General features: G+C 33.7%; 2 protein-coding genes across 2 annotated transcripts; both read right to left on the bottom strand.

Moving 5' to 3' along the window:
• Window positions 2,187-3,842, bottom strand: LOC104727241 (transcription factor RAX3-like). The gene is made up of 3 exons (XM_010446296.1): window positions 3,509-3,842; window positions 3,259-3,388; window positions 2,187-3,144 (listed from the first exon to the last, which is right to left on the bottom strand). The coding sequence occupies exons 1-3, from the start codon at window positions 3,642-3,644 to the stop codon at window positions 2,289-2,291; spliced, it is 1,122 nt and encodes a 373-aa protein (XP_010444598.1). The 5' UTR covers window positions 3,645-3,842; the 3' UTR covers window positions 2,187-2,288.
• Window positions 7,818-10,509, bottom strand: LOC104727240 (branched-chain-amino-acid aminotransferase 5, chloroplastic-like). Its single transcript, XM_010446294.2, has 9 exons — window positions 10,153-10,509; window positions 9,793-10,065; window positions 9,305-9,481; window positions 9,070-9,201; window positions 8,886-8,984; window positions 8,683-8,799; window positions 8,490-8,585; window positions 8,214-8,326; window positions 7,818-8,126 (listed from the first exon to the last, which is right to left on the bottom strand). Exons 1-9 carry the CDS (start codon window positions 10,285-10,287, stop codon window positions 8,009-8,011), a joined length of 1,260 nt encoding a protein of 419 aa, XP_010444596.1. The 5' UTR covers window positions 10,288-10,509; the 3' UTR covers window positions 7,818-8,008.

Below are 10,631 nucleotides of genomic sequence, written 5' to 3'. Positions count from 1 at the left end.
AATGTGAATTGCATAATTGCATAATTGCATAATCAAATCTATAAAACACCCAAGAGAAAAACCAATTCAATCAACTATTGTTAGATTATTTTGTTGAAGAAGGTATCTGGATTTTGAAGAAGAGCTCGATGCAGCTCCATAGTCGCGAAGAAACGGCGGCGATGGAGAGCTCTGGCGATGAAACAGCAGCGGTGGAGAGTTCTGGCGAAGAACGGCGGCAAGAAAAGAAGAGAGGATCGAGATCTATATTTTTTTCTTGTTTTTTGTTTTTAATTAAAAAATGAAAGAATAGAAGGAAGAGTATTTTAGTCAGAACATATTTCATTAAATAAAAAAGGGGTATAGAGAATAAAGAGGGAGATAAGAGATTTGTTTTACTCTAAGAGGGAGTTTTGAGATGTTTACTCGATCAAATCCGTACATATCCTTTGGAGAAAATGCAACCGTCTTAGGCCAATTTCATTTAAAATTTTACACAATTTCAAGAATATGTTAGTTCAAAATGGTCAAAGTTTGTGTAGATGAACATAGATTTTTGGTTTCGAACCCTATACCCACTCAATTATAATCCTTTTTTTTTTTTTTGGTTGAATGTTGTCATTATAAACTTTGGTTGGAAAAGTTACGGTTCTCTATCTTTGTTTCTTTCGTGCGCATGCTTGCTGTGATCGGAACGGATAGGAACCGGAACCCAATCTTTGGATTGTAGGTCGTCGTCACTAAACTTCTAACGCTTAGTTTATACTTTATACTATCGGTGAAAATCTAGTTGAAATTTTAATCAAACAAGAATGATATTTTTCCAGAGAAATTATAGCTTAGATATTTTTGCTGTTAAGTTTGGTAAATGAAAACAAATGATACATGTTCTTTTTTCCCACACCAAACTAAATTGGTATAAATGAAATGATTTTATTTGGAGGTTTGAATGGGCAAAGATATGTGCCAAACTCAAACAGGAAAAAGAGAATTTTGGGTGACATCATTTGATTCTGTGATATTCAAATTCCCAAACTGACTAGGGAGAGTTTTGAAGCTGTACGTACACCTTCGTTGAATGGGTAAGACAACTCTTCCTTTTTTTGTTTCATTTATTTATCATCATTGATTAACGATCTATGATAACAAGAGGAACCATTTCATTATAAAAGACTTTAATTATTTAAAAAATATTAATGGTTTCCAGCGACATTGTGTATGCATTGCAAACCGAAGAGATCCAAGTCGTAGTATAGTAGTCTTATTGAACCGAGGAAAAAGATATCTTTAAATTAATTAAATACTACTAATTATGTAAGAAATATAAATGACAAGTAACATTAATATATAGTTGTGCATACACACATATGTGTATTCGAGTGTTTGTCAGAGTATCTCTGATCAGACGAAGCCATATAGATCCGACCATAGACGTGTCCATATTACACCATTCTTTTAAATTATAGTTTAATAATTCTTTTTGTTGGTCGACAATTTATACTTATTTATATGATAATTCAACTACAAATATCACTTTATATGATAAAGATAAACTACAAATTTATCTTACGCTTACGTACGTATGCATTTACAGACTTATCTATGTACATTTACAAAATTATTGAATAACTGTTAGCCAAGTAATCACAGTGGTGGATTTTTTCATAAGTCAGTCAAGAAGAGTTGATATATGTGTATATAAAAGAAAAAGACAAAAAAAAAGAGTTGAATACGAAACAGGGCAGAAAATCATCCTTGGATTCTCCATTACTATAAGCACCTAACAATTACTGTTCAATATTTTTCGAGAACTATGTCTTATAACATAAATTAATATTTTAAAAAAATATTTAGTCTTTACATTAAAATAGAAAAACTTTATATTAAGAAATAGAAGAATTGTTTATATAATAATTGGTGTGATCGATGTTTGTGCGTTTAAAAGACGATCCTCTTTTAGGCTCTCAAATTTAGATTCATAGTTGTTTCCTTCTTTTTATGTGTCAGATGTAATTCGCAAAGATTATTAAATGGAAAGACCTAATTAATTAGGGGAAAAACAAAAGAAGCTAAAAGGTAGAATCACTTTCACATTTCTAAAAGCAATAACAATGAAGGAAAACTCAAAAAAGATCATAATATAGTGTTCCAATAAAGCTACGTGAAACTAAAATAAACAAATTTCTGCATGAATATTAATCTCTCAATCCATATAACTTTTCGACCATTCCCCTAAAGACACAAATTTATACAAAAATAAAAAAAAACCCTCATTATATATAAGTAAAAATAAAGTTTTGAATAAAATGTTACACATGATTTGGCCCATTGAAGTAACTTGCATCTTCGGAATTAACAAGAGAGGTTATATCCTCCCAACTTATTGTACTTTGATCCGCCGATGTACTTGTCGTTCCTCCGGCCAAAGCTGCTCCGACTCCGGCTACTGAGGAGTCTCCATAGACTTTTGTGTTCTCATTGGTCTCATGATTCACCATGTTGTTGTTGTTGCTTAAGAACATATCGTTGATTGCTTCTGTCTGAAAGTTACTGCTCCCAAACCACTGAAGCATCTCTTGCTGTTGATTTTGATGGTGATCACCACTTGTGTTTGGTAATGGTGAGTTTGTGCTGCTGCTCATGATAGAAAAGTCTCCTTCTCCTGCCCCTCCTGATCCCAAGTAGTAATTAGGATCTAGCAAAAGCTGAGAGAAGGAGAAATCAAAAGGGGTCGTCATAGAATCTTGATGTTGATGATGATGATCAGGGTTTGTCATTTCTGGTTCTTCTTCAATCTTGACCATGTTCTTGAGTGTGATCAATGGTTTTTGTTCTAGGTTACAAGACGGTTGTGTTTGGTAGTAGTTGCAGCTTGTAGGTTCCATCATCACAAGAGGTATTTGATGATGATGAGGAGGAAGCTGATGTGGTAGTAACGGCCATGGTGATGATCCAAACATGTTGTTAAGATAGAGATCGGTGCTACCATTACTTTGACCTTGTCCTTGTTGTTGTCTTTTCATCATCACCATCTCTTGCTTCATTCGCGCTTCTTGAAACTCTTTCCTTTGTTTGTTAAGAAGCTTCTTCTTCAGCCTCGTGTTCCAGTAGTTCTTGATATCGTTGTCCGTTCTTCCCGGCAATTGTGCAGCAATTATAGACCACCTGATATCAAAAAAGAGACATAGTGAGTACTCTAAGTCAAGACTAACTGACTAAGTGTGTCAATTATAATTCATATCCATGCATATGATATTATATAAGAAGTATATACAGTACCTGCTACCAATAGTAACATAGAGATTACAAATGATGTTGTCTTCTTCCTCGGAGAAGCCACCATGTTTGATGTTTGGTCTCAAATAGTTGAGCCACCTTAGCCTGCAACTCTTCCCACATCTCCTTAAACCTATACCATGTACGTATATAAATATCAACACACACACACACACACAGACATAGCCGACTGTCTCCAATATTTGGAAACTCAGTGCGAAATTTAAATCAAAAGTGAGTTTTAAGTATATACCAATCTTCTGAGGCAAAGCGATCCAGTTGCCTCCTGTTCCACTATTCTCGATGTAATCTTTGAGTTTGGCGTCTTCCTCAGGAGACCAAGGCCCTTTCTTCACGTTCGCCTTATCACAACACGGTGCTCTTCCCATCTTCTTAACTCTTGATTTTGTTTGTATTTGATCTCTCTTTCTCTTTTGGATCTCTCTCTCTTTCTCTGTCTCTCTCTCTCTCTCTCAATTATGTTGATGATAAAGAGAAGGAAGAGGATGGTGTATGATGGTGCGTGTGTGTGAGGTTTATATATACATACACGGAAATGTGTGTAAAGCTGAAAAATTATATGTGAATTGGAGAAAAATATAAAAGGAGAGAGGGAGTATATAATAGCTGGAGGAGATAGTCCTTCATGTGATGGAAGATGTCAAAAAGTAGGGCAATAAAATAAAAATGTTATACAAAAAGTGACTTTATGGAATTGGAAAATTAGATGATAAATTATGTGATAAAATATTAGTAGAGTTAAGAAATGACAGAGAAGGGGGGAGACTAATGTTTTTCTCCTTTGTCTTTGCTCATAATTTAGAATCTAGGGATTCAATTACATAAAACCTATTTTATAAATTCTCTTATACAGCAATTGGTTTTTGACAACAAGTTTCATTATGCGTAGTGCTTCTTAGCCGCCCGCCACCCTTTGACTCTTTCTCTCTTCCACACTCTTCTCCGTTTTTTTTTTTTTTGGTAATTAATTTTTTTTCCTTCTAATTTTAATATGCTTGTTTAACTTTACATCCTATTATGGTTATGGATGATATATATTAAAATTATTAATTTATTGAATGTAAACAAGTTTTAACTTCAAAGAACTACAAGATGGACATATCTAAATATAATATTGTATAATAGACATATTAGACTCGGAAATGTCTAATATATATAGGTTATATAGTCTTTTTCTTTTTGGGGACAAATATAGGTTATATAGCCTATATGTTGGAATTGATCGTTGTGTAGTCACATTTTATTTTTAGCCAATTTTTTGTTTTTAATTTCCTCCTTCATATGGTTCTATAGTAAATGTATACGCATACATATGACTTATTGTAGGATATTACACGCTATTATAGAAGTTTCCTCATGATTCATGTCCTGTCAAGCAGTGGATTATATTTTTATATTATTAAATCTTAGTGATTATATCTGATCCGCAGTTTAGGAGTGTGATTACGAAAACGACATTTCTTATATATATATAATCTAAATAGCATGCAATATACTTTAAGTTCGATAATAAAGGAAACGACATATGGTTTAGTTAATATTCATATGTGTATGTGTACAATATACATATATTTATGACATGAGATTTTGCGAAAGCTTGAAGCCCCACTTGCATGGCACATTACGCGAATAAGAAAGAAAGACCGATTATCGGATTATGTGTACTTTTATTACATGCATGTGGTAGACTTGGTCATCGAGAATGTTAGAAGAATTCAATGTATTCCAATTTGAACCAATAAGTGATTGAATTAGACTTGCATGTAGATATGTATACAAAATACCACACGCTTTTTAGTGACTCTACAACTTATATGTATTGTAGAGTCAATATTTTTTAGTGATAATTTCGTAGTATAGTACAAAGATGTGTATTATATATGTTGTCGAGATAGAGACAAATACTTCGAATGTTTGGTGATGGAAATGTGTGAATTAACTAAGAAAATTTCTAAGTCATGTATTTTATACACACAAATTCCTATTGAGTATAATCAATATAATATAGGGACCCTATAATATACTAGTTGATACCAAAAAAGTATGTAATATACTAGTTAATCAACTTATTCATAGTATATCAATATAAATAAGATAATTTATCAAATCCATCAATTTAATTCTAAAGAAATGCAACCAATTAGAATATGAAATTTGGTGGATGGTGAATCACTTGCTATTTAATATAGATTTGTCTTTTGAAAAGGAAAGGAGTTAATGATATGTGTATACCAAAAGAGATGAAAAGAAAGGCAGAGATATTGAAATTTGTGAGAGTAAATTCCGTTATGGTTGGTGAACAAAATTTTGCCAACCCTCTGAGAAAATTTACCACTAACTTTTCTAGATCAGGTACGTACGATTTAATCTATTATTAATCTCCTTCAGAAAATTTTGTAGTAAAATATATAACAAGTTATAACATTAAAAATGACAAAGTTTCAAACTCACGGTGACAATACTGATCTGATAGATGGGTTTGTTTAATGCATCGATAAATAAAGCCACTTAATAATCATGCACTACTAAAATTTGTACCTAATGACGCCTGTCCCATGGACCCAAAATCAAATTTTAATCAAAGATTTGATAGGGATGTTATATATCTATCAATGATAATTTAATTCAATAAATTTGATACTTAGACTTATTTTCCACGGCAGCTGAGATTAAGGAACAAGAAAACCTACTATACCTCTTATTAGAATGGCGTCACAATTTTTGGATCTTCTTGTATAAACGTATTCTCTTAATCTTTTATGTAAGATAAGTTGGTCAATTTTGGGTGTATTGTTTACTATAATTTAGTTCCTTGCAAAACAAGTGAAATATATACGACTGAATGAATGGTATACACTGAATAATATGTAAATCATAAAACAAATAAACGTGAACTGTAACTATTAATCGATTAATTTTCGTGTTAAACAAAACGAGCCAAAAGGCTTCTAGAGGGAAATTAATGAAGGTTGACTTGTCTTGTGATGGTTAATAAAGGGTTAAAAGTCAAAGCACTTGTAAAGTAATAAAAAGTCTTCAAATTATTGAGGTATTAGTCACTGTTTATATGTTTTTGTGGAATAAAATATGTATCGTCATGGATAAAATATCTTTGTTTATGGAAAAGTTAAAATTAAAGTAAATTTGAACTTTGAAGCTAAGGGTAATCAACAGGGGAAAAAAGTGTATTCAGATTTCAACAACACTAGTATGAAACAGGAATTGGTCTTGCATCATATAGGCCAACCCTTCTTTTTCAAAATTCTCATATAAATAGTTTGTATTATTGAGCTATTATAATGTTACTTCCAGTTTACCATGCTATATATACATGACATTTAATTTATCACGCTAAAATGTCAAAAACAAAATTCTTCCTTGTCTTAATTTCTCCGTAGTAACCAAAAATTGTGTTTACAAATATCAAGTAATGTGTTACGTACAGGTTTTGATATCATTAAGATCATGTTTTATTTTCTTAAAAATCAGTTATTAAACCAAAGGCGTTGGAAATCTGTATCCGAGATCAAAACATATGGTTTCGAATTTGAATCAAATGTTTTTTGTTTGTATAAATGGAATCAGTTTGTAAAAAAGAAAGAAAGGTGATAAGACACATACGATTGACTAGAAATCAATTATTCATAAACAAACAACTTGGAAAACAAAAATTAGTGTAAAAAGGAAGAAAAAGAATAGTAAGTCAAAAGGTAAAGGGGAAAAAATAAGGTCACAATGCAATGTACAGTATATCTCAAGGCATCTATCTCTCTTCTATGATTCTATTTCTTCTTTCTCATACTTTTTGTAGGATCCATTTACTTTTTGGAAGCATTTTAAAGAGATGAAAAAAAAAATGTGAGTTCATGATATGACTCTCGTGACAAATGTACGCTCTCTTTTAGTTACATGCACTAATCTTTAGAATAGTTTTTATATAAAACATGTTATAATTATATCGTAATCATGAGATAATCATGACATCCTTTTACATAAAGCTTTACGTCTCCTCTTGTCGCTAGAGGCTTAATGAGTTTCATATGATCCTTTCAAATATATAGTAGTAGCATATAACTTTTTTCTAATAATAATTGGAAAAAGAGTTATAAGGATTTTGCTTGGAGAATGTTTATAGAAATTATTTGGTAATTATAAGGATTTAAATCAGGATAGGAGGGAAATGTGTCGGTCATAAAAACACAGATAGTGGGGTTTAGATTTAGATTTTTGGGTGACCAAGTACGTAACTATTTGTATAAATAAAAGAAAACACACGTCAAGTTGCATGGAGAAGCTGTCACTCATTAAGCAAATAAAAAGCCACAAATCAGCGCCGAGCTCTTCTCTCATTTTTACACGCAAAATGTGTTTTTAATTCTTCGCCATGAGCTTTGTGATACATAGACAGCTACATCATCCTTCATACATGCACTTTTAAATTCGAAAACAATTCCAAAGATGTGATAAGATTACTTACACTCTATAGCCAGTCTGACCAGATTCTGAACTCAACCATGAAGTTTGGGAAATGATACAACGAGTGTATTTATGTGACTGGTACCGTAATTTGCATAGCATGTTAATTCGTGCTAGAACATGGCCTTTTTCCTGTTTTATCTATGTTAAAGACAAAGATTATTGTTTATCGTTTCAAGAATCAGAAACTAGAAGCCTCAGAAGCATGAAATTCTAGTATCTACATACAAATCCACATATATCGTTCTTCACTGGTTTAACTCAACTGAACAGTCCAGTTCATGTTATCTTCGGTTAGACCCATTTGGAGGCTCGTCAAGGAAGTGTACAGCTGTTTCGAGACAGTTCCAAAGCCATCTTCTCCATAAGAAAACCTAACAGATATCGGAAAATTTGTTTTCATTTAAACTCTGCGGCTTCATTAGCTTTTTAATTAAATGGGGAGATAAAAGGTTTGGTACCTTTGGCTTTTGTAAGTAATGCTTCCGACCGGAGATAAAACGACAGCCGTTCCTGTGCAGAAAACCTCATCCGCTTCTACCAATTCATCAACTGTCACATTTCGTTCCTCCACCTGAAATACCAGAATTAGGACCCTAAACCGAACCAAAAGTGAACCGTTGTTAAACCACCGACAAAACCATGAGGTATTTGCAGTGCATAGCATTCCTATGTTTTCTGACCTACTTGATCCTGAATGTTACCAAGAGCTTTGAAGAAGGGAAATTTGATTTTACCTTGAAACCTTGGCTACGAGCCACTTCGATAATACTCTTCCGGGTAATTCCAGGCAAGATGGTTCCTTTGATTTCAGGAGTAGAGATCACATTATCCTGTACAAAAGAAGAGCCCAACAAGTAAACAACGAGTTCTCATTTCCGGTAAGAAGCTTCTGAGATGTTCCAACAAAAAATGATATATAATCATCACCTTCACAATGAAAATATTGCAAGATGAAACCTCCTCGAGATATCTGTTGTGAACGCAATCAAGATATAAAACATCAGAATACCCTTTAGCTTTCGCAATCGACTGTGCCTTCAAGACCTAAAAAATTGTAAGTCTTATTTATTAGGCTTTTTGATAACAGAGGAAAATGAATATTGAAAAAGAGCTTTCAGCTATGTACTTACTGCAGCATAATTACCAATGGTTTTAACACCTCCAGTACCGCCAGGAGTTGCACGATGGAATTCACTTTCAACAATCAAGTTGATCGGCGCCACACCTTCCTGCAAAAGATTACGTAAGGCTCAGGAAAACAAAATGATGAATATAGAAAATTGGATCAGACGAGAAGGCCAAAAAAAAGAAAACCTTGAAGTAGTTCCCGACAGGAGAAACGAAGATAAGGAAAGTGTATTCAGGAGCAGGAGCAAGGCCAAGAACAGCTCCAGTTCCCATTAGCAATGGCCTTATGTATAATGATCCTTTACCTGGAGGTGGAATCTATATATAGTAATAAAGTAAATCAATAGCTGAGTGATGCAACACAACAACACCTGAATAGCCTTTTTCTCAAAAGAAGAGGGAGAGTGATCCAATTAATTACCCAGCGTTTGTTAGCTAATACAGTTGTTTTCACAGCCTCAACAAACTGTTGGACGGTTGGAGAAGGCATGCACATTCTGTCAGCACCGTTCCTCATTCGGATGGCGTTCTCCTCGGGACGGAAGAGGAGTATATTACCGTCTTGTTTTCTGTAAGCCTTAAGACCTTCAAACAAACCCTAAGAAAAAAACAAGGTATCACTATATATACAACCAAGCCGGTGATGTAGAAATAACAAAACAAGGTATCAGAACTTGAACATTTCAACTACCGAACCACATGGCCTGCTAAATAATTCTCAAACATCAAGTCCAAAAAGTAGAGAAACTAAGCTACTTAACGTAACAGAGAATCTTCATAGAAACTTAAACTAAACAGAGCAATTCAAGTGGATCACAATTACAATTCCATGTCAAAGAATCTGACATACTCGAGTTCCACAGAACAAAGTTAGGTACAAAGAAATCATTGACAATGAGAGAAACATACTTGTCCGTAGTTGAGGACAGCAGCTGAAGGGTTAACCTCAATGTTGCCAAATGGTTCCAATTGACCATTAGAGAAATCACCACCACGGCTACATCTCATGGAGTACATGTAATCCGTAGGCTTAAGACCAAAATCGATCTTGTCCCAATCAATTTCAATTTCGGCTAATTCAGTCACATCGGTGCTGTAAGAATTAGAGGACACGGCGTCGCATCGATTACGGGAAACTTCATGAATGATGATGAAACTGGAAGAGATGGAACAAGGACGAATCTACCAAGAATTTAAAAAAAAAAAAAATGTTAAGAGATTTCTAGTTAAAATAAACTGAGTGATTTTATTTTATATAAATTAATTTACCCTGAGAGAGGAAGACGGCGAGTTTCTGATGGAGGAGAAAGGGTAGTGGAGGCGCGTGGTGGAAGCGGCGGCGCGTGAAGGATATGGGATGTAATTTTGATGAAAACCTCCTGAGATTACGCCGCCTCTCTCCATTGCTCGTAACTGTGATGATGTTGATCTTTTTGAGTTTTGACTGTCTCAACTGTGTTATTTTGACTCGCGCCGCTGATGCGGACTCACTATATTATCACGACACCCTCTCTTTTTTACCTTTTTACCCTTTGTTAAATTAGTACTATTTACTCATTTTCTGTCAATTTTTCCCGACATTATTATCAGCCATAAAAGGGATTTTTGATCATCCAACTTATTCCCCCTTACAAAGTCAAATTGACAATTAAATTATCATAAACATTATTACTTGCAACATTTTTTAATTCTAGCCATTGAAACTGTGTGCTGGGCTATGAACAAACCTAAAGACTGGACCAGCCCAG

This window comes from Camelina sativa, chromosome 11, assembly GCF_000633955.1.
Source record: "Camelina sativa cultivar DH55 chromosome 11, Cs, whole genome shotgun sequence".
NCBI classification, from domain to species: Eukaryota; Viridiplantae; Streptophyta; class Magnoliopsida; order Brassicales; family Brassicaceae; genus Camelina; species Camelina sativa.
The sequence above is the reverse complement of the archived record's forward strand: the minus strand, read 5'-3'. Positions and strand labels throughout refer to the sequence as shown.

Bases quoted from the DNA above. Each gene is read 5' to 3' on its own strand.
- LOC104727241 (XM_010446296.1), bottom strand. From the start codon at position 3,644: ATGGGAAGAGCACCGTGTTGTGATAAGGCGAACGTGAAGAAAGGGCCT. The intron at 3,389-3,508 runs GTATATACTTAA...TACATGGTATAG, and splicing joins CGCTTTGCCTCAGAAGATTG to GTTTAAGGAGATGTGGGAAG. The intron at 3,145-3,258 runs GTACTGTATATA...TTTTGATATCAG, and splicing joins TATGTTACTATTGGTAGCAG to GTGGTCTATAATTGCTGCAC.
- LOC104727240 (XM_010446294.2), bottom strand. From the start codon at position 10,287: ATGGAGAGAGGCGGCGTAATCTCAGGAGGTTTTCATCAAAATTACATC. The intron at 9,202-9,304 runs GTAATTAATTGG...TACTATATATAG, and splicing joins TATTAGCTAACAAACGCTGG to ATTCCACCTCCAGGTAAAGG. The intron at 8,327-8,489 runs GTAAAATCAAAT...CTGGTATTTCAG, and splicing joins CTCGTAGCCAAGGTTTCAAG to GTGGAGGAACGAAATGTGAC.